Here is a 22,291-nt window from a genome sequence, read left to right on the forward strand (position 1 = left end):
TACCTATGAGAGAGATCCTGGAGGTCACATCCAGGAACTGCCTCTGACTGCTCTTTAAGCTCCAGAATGGCTATGTTCCAAAGACACACAAAAGAATCTCAGAGAGGCAGAGTGGGATGGGGGGATTGAGGGGTGGGAGGGATACTGGGATCCATGGTGGTGGGAAATGGACACTGGTGGAGGGATGGGTATTTGATCATTGTATAATTGAAACCCAAGCACAAAAAATTGTAAGTCTATAACTGTACCTCATGATGTCTCACTAATAAAAATTAAAAAAAAAAAGAGGACACTGAAGAAAAAAAAAAATTACAGACCAAAAAAAAAAAAATCTCAGAACCCAGCGAGCTGCAGATTGTTCCAGGCCCTGTAGCACTGTAGAACTGTCCTCCCGTTGTTCATAGATTTGCTCAAGCGGACACCAATAACGTCTCCATTGTGAGACTTGTTACTGTTTTTGGCATATTGAATATGCCACGGGGAACTTGCCAGGCTCTGCCATGGGGGCAGGATACTCTTGGTAGCTTGCCGGGCTCTCCGAGAGTGGACAGAGGAATTGAACCTGGGTCGGTCACGTCCAGGGCAAATTTGTGCTAGCGCTCCAGCCCTCTGGAACCATACCTGGTGCAATTCAAGAAAAGACAGGTGGGAGACTTTCATAGACCTAGATACTATAATAGTGTTTTCTCCCCGAGGATGGGAGCTCAGAACTCAGAACAGCGACCTAACTGGGGAAGATCTAGACAGGGGCATACCGCAGTTCACCACAGAATCATTACTCTATTTTTAAGCAACACCAGCACAACTGAAGAACGAAACTTCACAAAAAGGTCACATCCCCACTTTTTGGGGATGTGGGGTAAGGGTAAGGATAAAATCTGTCAGCAACTGTAGGAATTCATCTGCAAAAAAAAAAAAAAAAAAAAAAAAAAGAAAGAAATCCTGGCTCTACAATGCTTCCAGAGCAGATGGTTTTTTTTAAAAAAAAAAAAATCCAGTGGGAGGGACTGAAGCCAGAGGAGGTGCCCATTCTCCCACTGAACCATGCCCTGGGGCTTGCTGCTCTAGCATCATTAAACCCTGCAGCATGTCTGACTGAGTCACACAAGCATACCCAACATTAATGCGCAGTATTTTAAAAGGCAGAAACCTAACTTGAAAAAACTACCGAAAGGACTTGAATCACTCAACATCTTCTTTTGTTTTGGGGCAACACCCAGTTGTGCTTAGGGCTTATTCCTGATTTTGTGCTCAACAATTAGTCCTGCCAGTGATCGAGGGACCCTAGGGATGGAAACAGGACAGGCCGCAAGCAAGGAAAGCGCTCTCCCCACTGGACGATGGCTCCGGCTCAAGGTCTCTGTTTCCTGGTGCTCAGGTGCTGCACCTGCGTGCCCGTCCCGCCTCCCCCCTAGAACCGGTGTTAGAGCCACAGTGGCACACCAGGCAAGTGCCTTCATCTCTGTAGTCTCTCGGGACCAGAATCAGCATTTTACCTTTAAAGAGCAAATTATGTTATATGCATATATCCGCCCACATTTCAGGGGACCCAGTCATCAACGAATACCAAACTGCCTTTCCCTGGAGTTCTAGGATAGCCTGAGTTGTCACCAAAACAATCAGTATCTCAAGGCCGAGAGTAGCTCACCCGGTGGGAGTGTGTGCTTGGGATGGTAGCCCCAGGGTTGGACACTGCTCCCCTAAGCTGGAGTACAAACCAGAAGCAGGCCCTGAATACTGCCAGGTGTGGGCCAAATCCTGCTCCCCAGACCCCTAGACCCACTCCACCCCCCCAAAAAATTCTCTATCTTATAGAAAAACATACACAACAAACCTATCATTTCAATAAATCAGAACTGGAAATACTCAGTAAGATACTTCTGGGACTAGAAAACAGATTTTTTTTTTTTTACAAGTTACCTCTAGCACTACTAAAATATGCTTTCGCAGACCAATGATCAATTATAACGGCCCTAGCTCTGAGCGAGATGCAGGATTTCGGGTCGTGTCCCTGATCAGAGAGGAACGCGCACAGTTTCTGGTCCAAAGCCCGTGTTCCTGAAACATTTCCTCCGAGGTGGATGAAGGGCTCCATACTCCAAAGGCCTGCCCACACACTGAACACGAGTCTTTCCAGCCAGAAGCTAGATGGGGGCCGGGCTTCATCTTAACGAAAGATTCACACAGTGCCCTTGAGATGGGACCCATCACTTTGGCAGTCCGGCAGCCCTGGGATTAGGAGTCAGAGGCTGGCACGGTAGCCCAGCCCAGATCGACTCTGCCCAGGCATCCCACATGTCTCTCCCTCACTCTGCTTCTCAGTTCCCTCTTCTGGGTAAGGCAGGCTAGGATTATCAGAATAATCTGATGATGCATTTGACAGTGCTCTAAAAATGATGAACTAGCAAACCATGGATTTTATTATCTCTGCCATCTATCAACCATCAATGTGTATGTGTGGCCAAATAACTTTGTTTGGTTTCTAATTGCTTAATAAAAATGCTCTTGTCTGTTTTGCGCCTCCTCAGCAGGGCTGGGGATCGTCATGCAGTGGCTGCCATCCCTATGGGACATCTCCGTGAACCTGGTATTTTAAGAAGAGGTTAATCTTAAGGGTTGTTTTTTTTTAGTTATCTAAAATTTTAGAGTTCCAGGAGCTAGAGGCAGTAAGATGCTATTCATAACAAGCAGTACAAAAGAGAGTATGGGGAGATTGTCTGCTATAGAGGCAGGGGGAGGGGTGGGATGGGGGAGGGATACTGGGGATATTGGTGGTGGAAGATGCGCACTGGTGGAGGAATGGGTGCTCAATCATTGTATGACTGAAACTCAAACATGAAAGCTTTGTAACTGAATCTCACAGTGATTCAATTTTAAAAAAAGATCTTACTTTATGGAAGTCATTTTGACAATAACTATGAAGTAGCAGTATTATTAAATTAGTTATCTAATTATTATGATTTTATTAATATGATCTTATTAGGTTATCACTATGATGATGTCATTTTGTCATCAATTGTGTTATCTAGGGAATATTTTTTGGTTTTGTCTTGTTTGTTTTGGAGCCAGAAATGGTGGTTCTCAGGGATGACTTCTTGTGGTGCTCAGGAGACCACATGGGGTGCTGGGGAGCAAGACTGGGTCACCAAGGTGCAAACCAAGCAACTTACCCACTCTACTATCTTGCCAGCCCCATATCTAAGAAATTGAGCTAGAGAGAGACAACGGGAGATAAGGAGCTGGCCTTACTTATGAGCAAGTCTAGTCCTAATCCTTGGCATTAAATATGATCCCCTCAAGCACTTCCAAGAATCACATTCATGTACAGTCAGGAACAGCCCCTGAGCATTGCTGGGTGTGGCCCAAGAACAGTAGTAACTAAAAATTTAAAAAATACTTTTAGGACAAGAATTTTTAATATATACTAGCTATCAAATTTTAAATGTGCAACACACTATTAACTATTTCCACTGTGCTTACTCTTCCTTCATTTCAGAGATGTTTACCATTATAACATTCCTCAGTACTTCTTGTTTCCTCCCATAAATTTTTGCATATTGTGTTTTCATTTTTTCTTGTCTTGAGGTCATTTTAAAATTCCCTCTTTATTTCCTTTTTGAACCAACAATTGTTCAAGTGTATTGTTTAGTTATATAATGCCACTTTTTTTTTATTGTTTTACAACAGAAATTATTCCAAGTTTCACTGTAATGGGGCCAGTAAAGATAATTGGAATGATTTCTGTCTTCTTAAATAGGTAAGAATTCGTTCTTGCTACCCAGGTTATTATGTAATCTGGAGAATTTTCCATGGACACTTGAAAAAGTACATTCTTGGGGCTGGAGCAATAGCATAGCGGGTAGGGCATTTGCCTCGCATGCGGCCAACCCGGGTTCGATTCCCAGCATCCCATATAGTCCCCTGAGCACCGCCAGAAGTAATTCCTGAGTGCAGAGCCAGGAGTAACTTCTGTTCATCGCCAGGTGTGGCCCAAAAAGCAAAAAAAGAAAAAAAGAAAAAATTACATTCTTTTGCTCTCGGGTGAAAAGTTCTGTTAGGCACATTTAGTCTATAGTGATTTTCAGTTCCTCTCTTCACTGGCTTTGATCTAGGTGGTCTGAAATCCCCTTTTACTGTCAGTTGCTCTCTTCAGGGCTAACGTTTGTTTTACGCATTTAGGTAGTTAGATGCATCCCTGAGTTCAGTGTTTATAGCTATATATAAATAACATATATTTATATAATTGTAGAATTATAAAGTAAGTAAGTAAGTAGCACAGCGGTAGGGCGTTTTCCTTGCACGCAGCCAACATGGCCGACCCGAGTTCGATTCCTCCACCCCTCTCGGAGAGCCCGGCAAGCTACCGAGAGTATCTCGCCCGCACGGCAGAGCCTGGCAAGCTCCCTGTGACGTATTGGATATGCCAAACACAGTAACAACAAAGTCTCGAGAATTATAAAAATTATAATCATTTTATCTTCCCATTAAACTCATCTAATTCATTCACCGAGGAATCAGAAAATGATACTCTTGTTCGTAAATGGTAGAATCACTATAATCAGATGGAGTATCATAATTCATATATCCCTTTTTGGTTTGGAAAATTCTTTGTTGAAATAAGATAGTCATTCAGAAATGTCAACAAAGAATGGTGATGTGGCTCAGCAGAACAGCACATGCCTCATAATCAAGAGGCACTGGGTTTGGTCCCAGCACCAAAAATAAAAGTAGAGCAATCAATATATATATATATATATATATATATATATATATACTTGATAAATCTTTACCAAATGTACATTATCTGTAACTATGTATTCAGATCAAGAGAATACCAGTCCTGCAAATACATCCATATCACGATTACCCTAACTTTGAACACAAATTCATTTTTCTTTTTAAAAAATTGTGCCAGGGAGCAAAGCCAGGAGGTAAGACATGTAACACACGCATTTCTGAGTTCTACATGGAGCTGGAGAAGTTCTATAAAGAAGACCACACCTTCTTCAAGATCATTGTCGGTGATTTTAATGCCAAGATAGGACCGAGAAGATCAGCCAAAGAATTCCACATCAAGACCCAGGGCCTAGAATGGAACGAACAGGGTGAGAGACTGTCTGAGTTCATCATGTCGACCAAGACCACCCATGGTAACTCACAATTCCAGATGGCCAAATCTAAATGTTGCACATGGGAGTCTCCCAGTGGACAGTTCCACAATGAAACTGACCATATCATATTCAATCGACGGTTTTGCCTGACCGGTGTTTCTGTTGTCCCAAAATTCCAAACAGAGATTGGACCACCATCTCCTTCATGCAAAATTTTACTTCACGGAGAGGGGAGAAAGGGCTGCAAAGTTTAAGAAGAGAACTCCCAAAACGACCAACAACTGGGAGTTCTTTGGGACTATTGTGCAGGAGGAAGAGAGCGGCTTGGAACGCCTTCAAGAGTGTCAAAGAAATAGCTAAGAGGATGAAGAACCTCCGGCTCTGGACACTTCTCTTCAATTCCACTGTTCTTCCTGTATTAAGATATGCCTCAGAGACCTGGGCCCTACGAAAACAGGATGAGAATGCTATACGGGTCTCCCAAAGAGGAATCAAAAGAGCTATGCTTGGATATCTGTTGTCTGTGTCAAGCTATGCTTGGTATCACACTTCACTCAAATGAGAGAAAGAATCTGGAGTTCTGACCTCCGTCAACAGTCAAGAATCAGGGACACTTTCTAATTTGCCAAGGCACTGAAAATCAGATGGGCTGGACATGTAATGAGATTTGCAGACGACCGCTGAACTAGAGCCATTACCAACTGGATTTCAGGGCACATCAAAAGATCATGTGGCCACCCACCTATGAGATTGTCAGACTTCTTCAAGACCCTGCTTGAGGCTCTTCGTGTTCCAAGAACGAGCAGACCCCATTGGGCTACAGTAGCCCACGACAGGGACAAATGGAGATGTTACTGGCACCCGCTCAAGCAAATCGATGAGTAACGGGATGTCAAGTGATCAAGTGACACTATCTGAATTCCTTTGTATAAAGCAGGATTTATTTAACCTGAGAGCTATTTACATGTTAGACCATGTGCTAAGAAAACATGCAGAGGCACAGATCAAACTCAGTGCTCAACCACTTGAGCTGATTCCCTGACCAAAGTCTACTTTTGGCCTTTGTACTACATCTGGCAATGCTCAGGGCTTACTCCTGGCTCTGCACTCAGGGATCACTCTTAGCTGGCTCAGGAGACTATATGGGATTCCGGGGATCAAACCCAGATTGGTCACATGCAAGGCAAGCACCTATCCACTGTAGTATCCTTCAGGTTCCCAGGTCTATTTTTGAAAGAAAAAGTTCTTGTTTTACTGAAATGTTAGCATGTGAACAAATGCAGTCTTCCCACACAGATATATTAACAAAGAACTAACCACAACACTATTTCAACAGGGAAGTATAAATAGTACTCTACGGAAGTAACCAAGTTGAACTTCTGCAAAGCGTGTGCAATTTTCTTTGAGCCATACCCAGTTATATGCTTAAAGGCTCACTCCTGACTATGCTCAGGGATCACTCCCAGCAGGACTTGGGGGTCATATGGAGAGCTGGGGGTTGTATATGGGTCTTCTGTATGCAAAACAAAGGCTTTACTCACTGTTCTATCTCTCCTGCCCAGTGTGTATAATATTTTTAAATGGTAACCTAACATTTCATTTTTTAAACATTACTTCCCACAATCTATGGGTGGAGAGAGAAAATATTAAGGAAATAAAAAATTAAAAATACACTGAGGGTTCCTCTACTAAGAACTCCATATTAAGTCTTTCAACTAATTATCTCACTTCTCCCTACAATCACATAGCATTTTATTTTTAATTTAAAAAACCTTTTGGGCCACACCTGGCTGTGCACAGGACTTACTCCTGGCACTGTACTCAGGGATCTGTCCTGGCAAGACTCCAAACCCTGTGGGGTACCAGGGATTGAACCTGGGTTGGTTGCATGGAAGGCAAGCACTCTACACACTGTACTAGCCCTTCAGTGCCCACACAGGATTTTAATAATGATGTTGTAGGCATATTGATAATGTGGCTTAGTTTTTTAAAATTTACTTAGATGTGTGTGAGGGATGGTTGCATGGAAGGCAAGCACTCTACACACTGTACTAGCCCTTCAGTGCCCACACAGGATTTTAATAATGATGTTGTAGGCATATTGATAATGTGGTTTAGTTTTTTAAAATTTACTTAGATGTGTGTGAGGGAAAGAGAGACAGCTAAGTATTCATGAGAGAACCCAGGCTTCTGAGCATAAGGGGAAAAGAATTGAGAGCACTTATCTCAGATCAAGACGTAGGTTAATCTTCTAGGTAGAGAATGAGCTCTACAAAAGTGGGGGTGGAGTGGGGTTTGGGTTTGCTTGTTTGTCTGTTTGAGTAACATTCAGTGATGCTCTTGGCTCTGCACTCAGGAATTGCTCCTGGTGGTATTTGGGGGACCATATGGGGTGTGGTTTGGCTGCATGCAAAGTAAATGCCCTACCCACTATAGTATCACTCCTAGCCTTACAAACTTGGTTTTATAATAGGGCTTCTCCCAAACTATGTTGGCCTGAAGTTTTATGCATATATAAAAGACATCTGGGAAGAAGTCTTGGACTGTTAATGGTTCCTTCCTATTCTAACTAGAACCTGTAGCTTCTCCTGGAGCTTTTCGATTTCTGAGGGCTCCACCGTTCTCTAGGTAGTGCCTCATTTTCTCCATCTCCAAAGAGCTCAGTATTTGTATCTCAAAGTTTGGATAGGAAATTTCTTCACTTCATATACCAAGTTCTCTAAGGGTAACTGCTGTGAAGGAAACTGGGTTTGGCCAAGAGTCAATCTCCCAACTTCAGCTCTGTGGCTTTTATGATGGATACATAATAATTTTAAAACTCACTCTATTCTTGTGTATATTCAGATAGTCTTACTAGGCTACAATAAAAGATGGAACCATTACCTATCAATCAAATAATGTCATTTTGGCTGCTTTATTGTCCCAACAAGAACATGGGGAAATTGAATGTGCTTTGCCTTTTCTGTATCTCTAAAGGTTTTCTCTAAGGATTTATACTTAAATGTCAAGACAGAAAACAAAAAAATAAAATAATTGTACCCATGATCTTTTATATTTGATTACCAGAGATATCTAGTACCCAGAGGTCAGCCCTATCTTAGAGAACTTCCAAAAATGAAAATGTCCTCAATCTCTGCAATACTACATAGAAGACTTTCACATGGTGGTATTAAATGACTTTCCATAATACTTTTTTGGGGGGGGGGGGAATCTAGATCTACACTCAAGAATCACTCCTGGAGGTGCTCAGGAGACCATATGGGATGCCAGGGATTGAACCCAGATCAGCCACGTGCAATGCAAGTGCCCTCCCTGCTGTACTACTCTCTGGCTCCCCATAATTCTTTTGTATTATCATTTATTCCATAAGTACCTATGGATAGTGTTTGAGTCATGATCAGTAATGCAATATGCTGTACAAGTGAAGCTTTCTCTTTCCTCTCATGTGATTTTCACAGAGATCCTCTGCAAGTCAGGAAAAAAGCTGTTACCAGAACCTGACTTGTGGACACTGAGCTCAAGATGTCTGTGATTCAGCACAATAAGAAACCTAGTTTTGATGCTGAAGCCAGTGTTTCTCAACTTTTTCCCCACCACGGCCTGGTACCAACCTTGTTTCCTTCCTGTTTCCCCTCTTACTTACGTCTCATCATGAGGCCACCTTGAACTATCCCAGGGGGTCCACAGAAGGACAACATGTGTGTCACCACTCTTCCCCTCCCCGCCCCCCCGCAGTTGAGACTCTGGTTTAAACCAGACAATTCATGAATTTCCTTATGACCATCTTGAAGCAAACCAGAAGTTATATGAACCCAAGGTTCGGGCAGGATCTAATCCATATATACTATAGCAGAGCATGTAATAACTTCTAGGATTGCTCCTAAATTGTCATTTAAAAAAATGCAATCCAATCTGAACTGATCAAACGTAGTATTTCATTTAGGGGGAAATCATAAAAATCGCCTCTTTTTGAAGGGGCTCATAATGCTCTACCAGTTTTAATCCAAAATTATGCCCAGGGCCTGTCCACTACGTTAGCTTTTTAGCTAGCTCGTGTGTGTGTGTGTGTGTGTGTGTGTGTGTGTGTGAAGTTCGGACGGCAGCTGCAAAATAGGTGCTGCTGTCTTAATGATCTAACTGTCATCACGACCAGCAAAAATGTCTGTTTGAAGAATTAATGTACGCTGATTCATAAACATCATCACCTACTCCAGCTGCCGACTGTTCCCATTTCACAGAGAAGAGTGTCAGTGAGTCTCACAAACAGCTCATATTCACAGTGGTGGTGTCACCGAGTGGCTCTGAAGTGGGACAGAAACCAGCACGCTTCCCGAGACCGCCCTTCCACGCCCCCGACCTCCGTGATACCCTCCAGTTCCTCCAGCCTTTGGAGAGGAACACAACGATCGTTGTTAAGAGTCCCCGAGTGTGGGGCTGCAGCCTCGGAGGGCTCCCCTCTGAGAACGCGCTCGTCTCTGTGTTTGCAAGGGGCAGCCGGGAGTCACGCGCTTGCCAGTGACCCAAATCCTTCAAAGCGAACCCCGACTCCGGACGTCAGGCTCTTCCGCCACGCTCGCGGGGGCTTGGGAGAAAGCGGACTGTGCGGGTCGCGGTCGGATGACGTGTTTCCAGCGCGCGCGCGCGGCGTGACGTCACGGGAGAGGGGCGTGGCGCGGCGCGGCGGGGGCGGGGCACGGCGGGGGCTGGGGCGCCGTCGCCGGGCCCGAGGCGGGAGCCGAGGCGCGGGGCGGGGCCTGGCGACCGCTGCCCTGACGCCGCGGCGGCTGCGAGCGCGTCTGTCGGGGTCGGTGCGGCGGCTGTGGGCCTGGCCTCGCGTCCCCTCGCCTGCTGGCGGCTGCAGCCTCGGCTCTGTCGCTGCCCCGGGCGTCGTCGCCGCCGCTGGCGCCGCCTCACGACCTGCGGGCCGCCGCGGGCCGCGGAGCCCATGAGAGCGCGGGCGCCGCCGCCGCCGCCGCGGCGTCGTCGTCGTCGTCGTTGTCCCGGGGCGCCCCGAGTGGCCCGGGGCATGGCCGCGGCTTGAGCATGGAGCCGGAGGAGAAGGCGGCCGATTCCGAGGCGGGGGCCATGCCGGAGAAGCGCGCGAGTGCGCAGGCCGCGGGCGGCGTTGGCGGCGGCGGCGCGGTGAGCGGCGGCCCCGCGGGAGGCCGGGTCCGTGGGGGCGCGGGGCCGGGGAGGCTGCGGGGCGCGGGACCGGTGGGGGCTGCGGGGCCGGCGGGGGCTGCGGGCTGCGGGTTGCGGGGCCGGCGGGGCGCGCCCCGGCCCTCCCGACACACACACAACTTTTCGGTGATTCGCGTGGGCTTGGTTTTGTTTTGCTTAAAATTCATTCTGCATTTCCAAACGCGCCAAGCATGGGGCGGTGATTGGGCACCCAGGTGATTGCGGCAACGCCTGGCCCCGATGCGCGCCGGAGCCCTTTTTGGGGTCCGGCGTGGCTGCAAGCTCCTGCCCGTGCGGCCCGAGCGCTCCGGGGTTCTTGTTTGTGACTTCTCACGTGGCTGTGGACTGCGGGTCCGGGGTGGGTGGGAAGCCCCCCGCGGCCCAGCCGGCCGGCTGGCTGTCACCGGCGCTTCGACGTTCCGGGATGGAACACTTTAGCATTCATTCCTTACGTTTTGTTTGCTGTAGGGCCGCACCCGGCGGTGCTGAGATCTTAGTCCTGGCTGTGTGCTCAGTGATCACTCCTGGGTGGTGATGGGTGCGGTGGTGGGGGGGGTCCATATGGGGTGCCGGGATCGAACCCGAGTGAGTCGAGAGCGTGCAAGGGAAGCGCCCAACCCGCTGTAGGATCTATTGCCCCGCTCAGAAACTTTGTTTCTTTTGGCAGTTGAAGACCTACTTAAACTTCAGGAACTCATATCAATTTTCCAAAGCAAAATTGACATTATTTAGGTATTTAAATAAGTGGCTTCGGGTTTTGCTGATCAGCTTTTGCTTTTAAAGAACGTCGGTGGTTGTATTTGGTGATTGGAGCCCCCATGCTAGAATGGGGAAGTGGGGGCGGGTGGATGCAAAAGAGCAGTAAATAGAGTAGGACCCGCCGAGCTGTGCCCCGGCCTGGTCTGGTTCTAGCCGCCCCGGAGTTCGGTGGGTGGAACAACGACGTAGCACAGTCACTCAGCGCCGAATGCTTTCTTTCTTTCTCTCTTTTTCTTTTTTTCTTTAAGTGAGGGTCCCTTGCCTAATGTTGAAGTCCCTTCCTGTGCAAATGACTCATTTTTGAAAAGCATGAGGTGGGGGGGGGGGGTCATTTGAATTGGTGTTTCATGTTTTTTAATGCTCGAAGTAGAGTTCTCATCTTCTGATCCCTAAAACAGCCAGACTGCTCATTTCTTATGCCTCCTTTCAATTGACATAGGGTAATTACTGACCACTAGGCTTTGGACACTTAACCAATTACTAGTGGCCAAGCTAGTAAGTAGCCTAAGAGGCAGCTTCGTTCATCCATCCTGTATCTACTGCATCCAAAAGTCCTTTTTGAAGTGCAGCCAAATTTACCAAGTAAACCTCTTTAATTCTCCTCTCTGTGTTTCAGTGAATCCTCAGTATTCCTTTTATTTGTTTTGGGGGTCACACCCCGCAGTGCTCAAGGCTTCTGGCTTTGTGCTCAGGCTCACTCCTAGTGGTGCTCAGGGGACCTCATGGGGTGCTATGGGATAGAAGCCAGTTCAGCCACGTGCAAGGCAAACGCCCCACCTCCAATACGATCTATCCCTCCAGACCTTAGTATTTCTGACCTAGATTTTAACCATTTCTTGAGATCGTTCACCACCATCCAGCCCAACTATTGTTGGTTCATGTGATCTAACGTGCAGATATGGACCTTCGAATGGGCCTTACATTTTTACATTGACCCTACCTGGCTTATGAGACCAGAAAAAAAATTGGTATATTGTTGAGCTTTCCTGGAACTCCAGTTCTGACTTTTTATTACCTGTATAATGTGGTTTGAGTTGCAGAACCACTCAGAATTAGATACGATTAAGAGAATTTACTGATAAGATTGTGTAGTCTTTGCAACCTGGCACCTAGGAAGTCTTTGATAAATTTTAGCTGTTATTGTTATTTCTCAAGGTGTTTTTGCAGGAATGATAGATCAGAGTACATAAATATCCATGATGATAAAAGTTACTTCCCATTTGCTAATCTTTACAGGAGCTAGGCCTGCAAGCAGGAACTTTTGAGGAGTATTGTATTTAATCAAAGAAACCTGCAAGTTTTCTTCCCTGATTTTTTTGTTTGTTTGTTTGTTTGTTTTTTTGTGGACTCTGAAACTAGTCTGCCAAATTTGGTGCAAGTAAATTTCTTCCCAGTCTCTTTTTGTCTCTGCTTTTTGTGCATGTAGTCTGTATTGATAAATTCAGTAAATACTAACGAGGTTTTTTTTGGTGCTTCTTCACTGAAGAATGAGATGACCAGCATGGAAAAGTGGCAGGGTTCAGACATGGTACTTTCTGTGCTATGTGAAGGCTAAAAATTAATGCCTTTAATCGTAAATATTTGTGTTGTCTGCCAGTACTTATAAAATGTACTACTTTCCTGTTTGTAGTTTCTGTGTTCTGCAGTTCTCATGACTTGTGTTTTATTTCAGTGTGTTCTTAATTTCCTTAGAAGTAGAGCCTATTGATAGTGAAGTTTTTAAGTTCATGAACCACAAAGAAACATACAGGAAATCAACTTTTTCCTGCCTTGTTTGACAAAGGAATTTGTTGACCTGACTAAAAATGAATCAAGTGTTTATTTCAAGAGGAAAAGGCGTGCGTGTGTGTGTGTGTAGCGAATAAGTTCTTGTTTCATTGTTCTTTTCGCTCTACTCTCCCTTATTGTGTGTAGACACATCTTGAGATATTTTATCTACTATTTGCATTATCATTAAATACAGTATTCTACTACATTTTTAATATTTGTAGTAGGAAAAGTCCTTTGGGAATTCTTTACCCTTTCTTTTGTTGTTGGTCCGACACGTACTTGAGTTACTGTGCTTTCATCCACTTGATTGCGGGGCGCTGGAATCCCACACTTGTGGCATGCCAGGGGGGTCCCACATGGCAGTACTGAGGGAATTGGCGGATGGGGTCTGCGAGGCATGTTTGCTACTGCTGAGCTATATCCAGGTCCCCTTTTTGGCAGAGGGTGATAGAAGGGGAAACTTCAACCTTGAGATTTGCTACAGAGAAAACAAACCCAAGTTTCACAGGCTGTTCCTGGACACCAGGAAACCACTTTTAAGCCATTCAGATTACTGTTACTCTGGGAACCTATTATGTCTTGAATTGATTTTCCTCACTGTTTTAAGGAAGTCCCTAGAAAGACTTCTGTGGAATTTTGAGAACAAGAATATTAAGTTTTTTATATGCAAAACAAGGTTTTGCATACCTTGTGGATTCTGGAGAGCAGAGTGGGGAGGGTATATGTCAAGACCAAAATGCCTTGGTATGTCTTGTTTGTAAAAAGTTAAAAGAGGACTCCGGCACATATTAGGGGATAAAAATAATTAGCTCTTTTTCTTTCTTTTGGGTTTGGGGTTTTGGAGGGTTGTTTTGAGTTTGTTCGGTTGGTTTGGGGGCCACACCCAGCTATGCTCAGGGCTTACTCCTGGCTCTGCTCACGGGTCCGAATGGGATGCCCAAGATTGAACCCAGGTCTGCTGTGTGTAAGGCAAGTGCCTAACCAGCTGTACTCTTCGGCCCCTTCTTTCTACACCACTCCACTAAGATTTGAGGGGGAGTTTGGTTGTGCGGGGGAGAGGGGTTAGTCAGGTAATACAAAGCTATTAATGATTGGGTTTCAGGCATACATTGTTTCAACACATCCATTCACCAGTGCCCACTTCCTCCACCAGTTTACCTTTCTCCATTTTGTCTCCCATTCACCAGTCCACCTCTAAGAATGACAGTTTTTTAAAAAACAGATGTTTTTGCATTGTGGTTTACTGCACGGTTGCCGATAGGATTTCACAACACTTAACCACCTTTCAGCGCCGCCTCCTCCTTCCGTTTGAACTTCCCTCCATCATAGTCACTGCCCCCTCCCTGTCCTATCCCCCAACTCCAGTCAGGTGACATGTTTCTTACTGACTACCTGTTCTCATGATGTTTCCATTGTCTCTGGGCATTCATTAGTCCCCATTACAATTCCTTATACTCTGCATATGAGATCTCCCCCATCTTCCTTAACACTGTTAGGAGCCAGTTTGATCATTCCAAAAAAAAAGTGAAAAAGTACTGGAATATGTTGTTGTCTCCAGCAGAAAGGTAAATCTGGTTTTAGTAGAAAGTTTCTCTTTGTTTCTTATAGAGTAGTTGGAACATAATACTTTTACTGGTCTTTTCAAGTAAACTAGCTGCTGACGTTTCTATCATATCGATACTTTCCCTCTTCATTTTAAATTGTAATAAGATTTACCATATGCGTACAGTTCAGTGATGTCAAGTACATGCATAATGTCATACAACCATCCATCCCATCCATCTCCAGAACTTTTTATTTTGTAAAATTGAAACTTCGTTATCAGTATACACCTTTTCCTGAGTCGCTGTTTTCTTTATTTTTCTACCATTTTGTTTACTTTTTGTCTTCTACTATTAAAACTTTATTAAATTAAAAGGTTTTCCCTTTGCCCCTGGATGATTTTTATAGACAATTCATTTTTTAAAGAAAGTTATACAGTTACTATGTTAATAGAAATTTAGTTCGACAGTTAGCATAGTTTCCCCAAATAGGCCAGCCTCTGAACTTGATATAATATGGGCTTCTCCTGGGTTGAGGAGATAGCACAGTGGGTACAGTGCTTGCCTTGCATATTATCGACCTGAGTTTGATCCCAGGCACTGCATACTGTCCCCTGAGCTGAGCCCTACCAGAAATGATTCTTGTGCACAGAGACAGGAGTTAAGCCCTGAATGCCCAAACAAAAACAAAAACTCCTTAAATGTATCAAAAAAATATATACTGAGTAGGGACTGTTTACCTCTTTTTCTTGCTCACTTGGTGTCTCTCTGAAAGTTTGCTCAGTAAGTTTCTTCTGCAGAAAAGCCGGTGGGAGAGAGACTGGGAGAGGAGATGCTTGTATTCCCTGGTGCAGTTGTGAGGCAACTTGGGGGTCTCCTGACCTAGCAGATGGTCTCCCACCTGCTCTTGCCCTTCTGGGCATAGTCATGGGTTCTTTGGAGTTCCCATCCTTTGTTGTTGTTGTTGTTGTTGTTATTGTTTTCTTTTTTTTTAGACTTTTTTAAAAGGCAAATTACAAAACTCAACTTTTGAAGTGGCTGGTTAAGTCTTTCAATAGAAGTTACAGTACTCTATAATAGAAATTTTAAGTGTCTCAGACTTTTTTTTATTTTTTAAATTTTTGGACCACATCCGGCAGTGCTCAGGGCTCACTTCTGGCTCTGTGCTCAGGGATCACTCTTAGCAGGGCTTGAGAGACTGTTGGTGCTGGGGATCGAACCCGGGTGGTCTGCTTATAAGGCAAGCATCCTACCTGCTGAACTTTTGTTCTGGCCCCTATAATTATTTTAGGTTAGCAGTTTTCTTTTTCTTGATTTAAAAATTTGCTTCATTTTCCAGAGTGAGTATTTTTTTTTTCTGAATTCCATAGTTTAATCTCATGCTTGGATATAGCAGCCCTTTCTTTTTCCTCCCACACCAACCTTGGACCATCAAGGTATTTTTATGGAGAAAACTGTTGGGAATGTCATAATGCATTGAAGGGGACTTGAGGGACACTGCTGGAAGTTACTACATGGATGGTCCTGAATCAGGACCATCCTTGCCCTCATCTGTTCTTGTATGCTTCCCAAACCTCTTGGCTCTGCTTGGAAAGCCTCCTTGGAAAGCCTCTGTGGGCTGGGGGTGTGGCGCAATGAGAGAACACATACTTTACCTGTGGGAGGCCCTGGGTCCCATATTCAACACCAAGAAGAAAGGAAGAGAGGCCATAGCCATAACAGGGTAGAGCAGCTGATCCGGGTTCGATCCCTGGCATTCCATATCATTGCCTGAGCACCTCCAGGAGTGATCCCTGAACACTGTTGGGTATTGCCCCCCAAAATGTGTGTGTGTGTTGGGGCGGGGGGGAGAGAAAGGGAAACCTCTGTTCCAGATTAGATTAGGAAACATTTTAAGTGTCCTTTATGTACTAAAGAGCTTTCTAATTTACAATGAAGCAGAATAATCTGGCATCCGAAAATCTGGATCTTTTCCTGCTTCACATCTGGTTTTGCTCACAATTGTCGCAGAAATCATGAGTATTATATTTATAATGTTCTAAGGAATGTGGTTTGCTTTTACTGGCCACCGCGTGCTGTTTCTCATAAGAATAGATGATTGTAGGCAGTGTTACGAGTTAAAGGTGAGAAATATAAGTTCATGTAGATAAAATAACCTACTGAAAATGAGCAGGCTGTTAAGTGGCTGGACAGTTCTTATCTCTGGGTCCTAATCGAATTTTAATTTAGAAGATCAATTTCTTGTGTTCCAGAGGAATAGTGCATGTCAAGTCTGACATACAGTCATCTACAGAATTGTCTACACAGGCAACCTATTTTTTCTATATTCTCCAAAGAAGGGAAAGCATTCCTAAGAGAAGTGGTATTTTGTTTCACTTTTATATATGTGCAGTTACAGGATTGCATCATTGTCCTACATTGTTTACTTATGGGGTGGGTTGGGCATGGGCCACACCCCGAGGTACTCAAGGTTTACTCTAAGGTCTGTGTTCAGGGATTATTCCTGGAGGTACTCAAGAAGGGACCATATGTGGTACCTGGGATCAAACACTAGTCAGCCACATGCAAGGCTTAACCCCTAGATTATCGCTCTTTCTTTTTTTTTCATTTTTATAATTTTATTTATTGAATCACCATGAGAGCAGTTACAAAGCCTTCAGGTTTAAGTCTCGGTCATACAATGAAACACCCGTACCTTCACCAGTGCCCATTCTCCACCACTAAAAACCCCAGTATACCCCCATCCCACACCCTCCCCTTACCTGTGGGGCAGATGATTTCCTACATTATCTCTTAAGCGCCAATAGTCTGCTTTTAATAATTGTCTTGCAATTTGGTTCACAAATTTGAAAGCAAAAGTGCACTGAATTAATGAATGTTATATAATTAAATGGTTCTTGAAGGACAGCAGTTCTATGAAGTACTTAAAAATACTGTTGCAAACTGATAAGACATACATTACTTTTAGGGTCCAGAGAGATAGCTCAGTGGGTAAGACACCTCCATTGCACATAGCAATGTGGGTTTGATCCCCAGTATACCATGGTCCCCAGAGCACTGCCAGGAGTGATTCCTGAATGCAGAATCAGGAGTAACCTCCTTGAGCATCCTTGGGTATGGCCCCAAAACAACATAAATTATTTTATGCTCTGATGCAGTAAAGTAGGAACATTATGGAATCAGGGCAATAACCTGAAATTGTATTTCCTGAAGAAAAATAGTGGCTTTTTGTTTGGTGTTACTTATTGTAGCATGAATTACACACATGACACACATGAGTATCATGTCAGGAAATGAGTCATGATAACGAGGCATCATGAGATATGAGCATGATTTATAGCATTACGAATGTTGGATATGGTTTAAGGTGATCTTCAGTCATTAAATTTTCATTCTTTCCAAATGATAACACCTACATGGGAGGCCAGATGGTTAATACAAACTTAGAAAAGAAAAGACTGTCCCCTTTGAATTATCCTTGGGTTATTATACTTCAAGAAAATCAACCTAAGGCAGTTTGCAGAAGACTGTAGAGATATCTCTCTGCAAGATAAATACACATTAATCGTGTGGAATATTGAAATAGTTTTACTGTAACTTAAAAAGAGCTTGGTGAAACAAGTGTAGAGGATCCATGCAGTGCAGTACTGAGAGCTTTTTAAATAAGCAGCTCTAGGGCTCAAGTGATAGTACAGCAGGAAGGGCATTGGCCTTGCAAGCAGGGGACCCAGCTTCAATCCCCGGCAACCCATATGGCCCCCCCTCCCAGCACCGCCAGTGCAAAGCCAGGAGTAAGCCCAGAGCATCTCCAGGTGTGGCCCCAAAACAAAGTATGAAATGGGGGGTGGGGGTGGGGGTGAAGCTCTTTACCCATCTATTTGGATATGGGAAATAGGCAGTGTAGTAATATCTTTTTTTTTCCCCTTGAATCACAGTGAGATACACAGTTGTAAAGTTGTTCATGATTGGGTTTCAGTCACATAATGTTCCAGCACCCATCCCTTAGTAATAAACTCTTTAAGACATTTTTGTTTTGTTTTGTTTTGTTGCTCTTTGGGTCACATCCAGCGATGCATGGGCTCTGCACTCAGGAATTACTCCTGGTGGTGCTCAGGGGACTTTATAGGATGCTGGAGAGTCTGGGTTGGCTACATGCAAGGCAAATGCCCTCCCCACTGTACTATCGTTCTGGCTCCCATCTTTAAGACATTTTTATAGCACCAATGGAAAATGTCTGAAAGGATTGGTGACAATTATTTCTGCTTTAAAATTTTGGAGATTTTAGTTTAATTTCTTGTCTCCTTCTGTACTCATGTATTTTTTCTATTGAATATGTATGAATTACAAAGGAAAATTAAAAGAGCAGTGGAAAGAAATACTGAAATTATGAAAATTATGGATATCCCACAGACTTCCTGTTCTGAGTCTGTGGGTAGCTACAGGTTCTTTTCTGCCTCCTATTCCTTCCCTTCCTTCTTGTTAATAGACCTTTCTGGTGTGAGCTTGGTATCACTCCTTTGCTGGGATTCTTGCATAGAAGAGAGGCCCTCATTATACAGACTAGTTTCCTCAATTTATAGAGGAAAGCACTAGCATTCCAGAAGCTAGTTAACAGCAGAGTCAGGATGAACTCAGGTTTTCTATATCCTTGAGAGTTATTGGTTTTTTTGTTTTTGTTTTTGTTTTTTTATATTATGAATGGTCTTCAAAGGAGGGTGATTAGCCATCTTATTTTAAGGTGTTATCTAGGATTCCTATTTCCTCCTAAAAGAGTCTGGTTTGTGTGATGAATGTTAAGTTTATCCTACTCATAAGGAAAGCAGCATAACAAAATGGGTAAAATTTAGTACTATAGCCAGGACCCGTTAAAGAAAGGTGGAATGGTTCGAATAAGATGCCTCTCATACATTTGAAGGTGTTGGCAGGACATCTGAGTTACTGTTTTTCAAGCCATATAAGTAGCCGAGAGATTGTGTTAGAGATTTGTGAGTCTTTTGCTTAGAGGTGATGTTTGACATTAAATTAATTGAAAAGGTCCTTTCATTTCTGAACTGATTGAAAGTGAATTCAAGATCTTTTTTGGTTTATTTTGGATTTTGAGACACACCCAGTGATGCTCAGGGATTACCTAGCTCTGCAATCAGGAATTAATGGCATTGCTGCGGGAACCATATGGTATGCTGGGAATCAAACCCAGGTTGGCCACATGCAAGACAAGTGCCCTACTCTCTGTACTATTGCTCCGGGGCCCACAAATTCATGATCTTAAAATAAGAAATGACCTACAATGATATTTATGTTCACAGCCATGTGTTGATTCATGTATGGGGTGATCACATATGACTGCTCTGGTTTTGTCTAGTATTTCAGACATATGTGTTTGGGAATATATATAAAGCTTTTTTAAATTTCTTAATTTTATATTGAAGTAGAGCATGATTGATTTTCTTTTGTCTTTTCTGAGTTTGGTAGTGCTCATAGCCCCAAAGCTTCCAAGTACTTGGAGAAGTTGGAGAAAACTGAATTATATCAAAGTTGTGATGTCAACTGATAGTAGCTAAGAGTGAGAAGAAAATAGGGGAGGAGAGAGACTCTCAGATCACTAGGGTTACTTTCATTTCTGAAGTTCTTAATACAAATAATAGTTCTTAGTCCTTCCTTCCCTCTGGGGGGGCATCCTATTTTCAGCAGAGTATACATACGCTTTATGGATTCTCTTCACTATATTTCTCTTCACCTCTAACAGTATGTTTCTGTATATTTCACCGTACATTTCTGTATATTTCATCTATGTAGTTCACTGTATATTTTTCTTCACCTCTTTTAGTTTTTAACTGTCTAATGGGAAGATTATGACTTATTAAATGCAGGACATCTCTCTCTGGATCTTTATAGGAATTGAAAGATTACATGTACTAAAGGCATTTTCTTTATTTTTAAATACATGTTAGGGGCAAGAGAGATAGTACAATGGATAAGGCGGGTAAAGTGGATAAATCTTGAACCCATGTTCAATTCACAGCACTGCCATCGGGTCCTCCAAGCACCATGGAGAGTGATCCTGAGCATAGAACCAGGAGTGATCCCTGAGCACCACTAAGAGTTGACCAGCACTATCCTGCAAACTCCCAAACTCACTGTCTTAAAGCGCACTGCTCTGTTGCATGTAGTATAGTTGTGTCTTGTGCAGCCACTATCACTGTCAGAACAGCTTTATTCTTCCCCCCCACCCCCCTCCAATCCCCCTTCATACCCTGCTATCCACTATCTGCTTTCTGGCCCTAATGGGACCATCTGTCTGGGGGCATTTTACCTAAATGGACTTAATACTGTGACTTATGTCTGGCTTCTTTCATTTGGCTTGGTGTTTTCAATTTCACCCACATTGTAGCTTCAGTTGACACTTGATTCCTTTTTATAGCTAAACAGTGTTCTGGTCTGTGTCATTAGATGGTAGACATTTGTATTCTTTCCACAGTTATTCTAATAATTGTGCTGTGAACATTTGTATACAAATTTTTACATATTGGTATGTTTTTAATTTTCTTGAGTATTAGAGTAGAATTGCCGGGTTATCTGGTAAGTTTTTAACATTTAGATGAATTACCAAATTATTTTCCATAGAGGCTGTATCATTTTGTTTTCTCATAGTCTTGTATGATACCTTCTATTTCTCTTAAATCCTTACCCACATCAAATAACTTTTTCATTATTTCTGTTCTAATGGACAAGAAGAGGTATCTTACTATTGTTTTGGTTAACATTTCCCTGATGGATAATGATCTTGAGCCTCTTTTCATGAACTCAGCACAGCGGGTATGGTGTCTACCTTGCATGCGGCCCACCCGGGTTCCATTCCAGCAACCTACCGAGAGTATCTCGCCCACACGGCAAAGCCTGGCAAGCTTCCCATGATGTATTCAGTATGCCAAAAATAGTAACAACAAGTGTCACAATTTGTTGTGAGATGTTACTGGTGCCCGCTCAAGCAAATGGATGAACAACAAGAGGACAGTGCTACAGTGCTACTGACTCTTGTATATAATTTATAGAGAAAACATCTTTCTATCCTCTGCCCATTTTTTATTAGATTATTTGTTAATGATTTGCAGGCTCACTGTATATTCTTGATTTAAGTTCCTTTTACCAAGTAACATTTTTTAGATACTTTCCTTTTGTTTTTGCTTAGGGGACTGTGCTGGGACCAAGGGTGTAGGGGGCCTACTGGGGGCCACTCCCTAGGACGCTCAGGGCCTGTACGCTTGTGAATTCAGGCCTCCCGCCTGCATCACTGCCGAGCCCATTGAGCTCTCTGGCTCATAGGTACCTTTTTTCCCTGATTTGTCTTTTCATTCTTAGCAATGTCTTGAACAAAATACAGCTGTTTACTTTTAATGGAGTTTAGCATATCAACTTTTTCTTGCTTGGACAGTTAATTTATTGTTATACCTATATAACAAACTAAAGACTCCTTAAGTTGGATCTTTTTTGTTGTGGTAGTGGTGGTAATTAAATATACTGTACTAATACGAAATTTAACATTTCATCCATTTTCAAGTAAGCAATTCAGTGGCACTGATATATTCCAGATATTGAGTTTTCACCAGATTTATGATTTGCAAATACTTCCCTTTCATGGTCTGCCTTTTCACTTTGTTTATAATGTCCTTTGATGTGCAACATTTTTTAATTTTGATAAAGTGCAATTTTGTTTTTGTTGTTGTTACCTATTCTTTAATGTCATGTCTTTTTTCATTGGTTTTTGTTTTGAGGCCATACCTGGTGAATGCTCAGGGGTTACTCCTGACTCTGCACTCAGGAATCACAGCTGGCAGTACTCAGGGGGCCATATGGGATGCTGGGGGTCAAACCCCAATTGGCCGTGTGCAAGGCCGGTATCTTCCTGCTGTCCTGTTGCTCCAGTCCTTT

At 43.5% G+C, this 22,291-nt stretch overlaps 1 protein-coding gene across 1 annotated transcript in view; it reads left to right on the top strand.

Moving 5' to 3' along the window:
- Positions 1-9,971: 9,971 nt before the first annotated feature.
- MFSD14B (major facilitator superfamily domain containing 14B) overlaps positions 9,972-22,291 on the top strand; it is a 40,708-nt gene continuing 28,388 nt past the window's right edge. The window contains exon 1 of the mRNA XM_056127785.1: positions 9,972-10,253. Coding sequence (XP_055983760.1) covers positions 10,155-10,253 — 99 coding nt within the window. The 5' untranslated portion in view covers positions 9,972-10,154. The remainder of the gene's footprint in view (positions 10,254-22,291) is intronic.

This window comes from Sorex fumeus, unplaced genomic scaffold, assembly GCF_029834395.1.
Source record: "Sorex fumeus unplaced genomic scaffold, SorFum_2.1 ptg000063l, whole genome shotgun sequence".
Lineage (NCBI taxonomy): Eukaryota > Metazoa > Chordata > Mammalia > Eulipotyphla > Soricidae > Sorex > Sorex fumeus.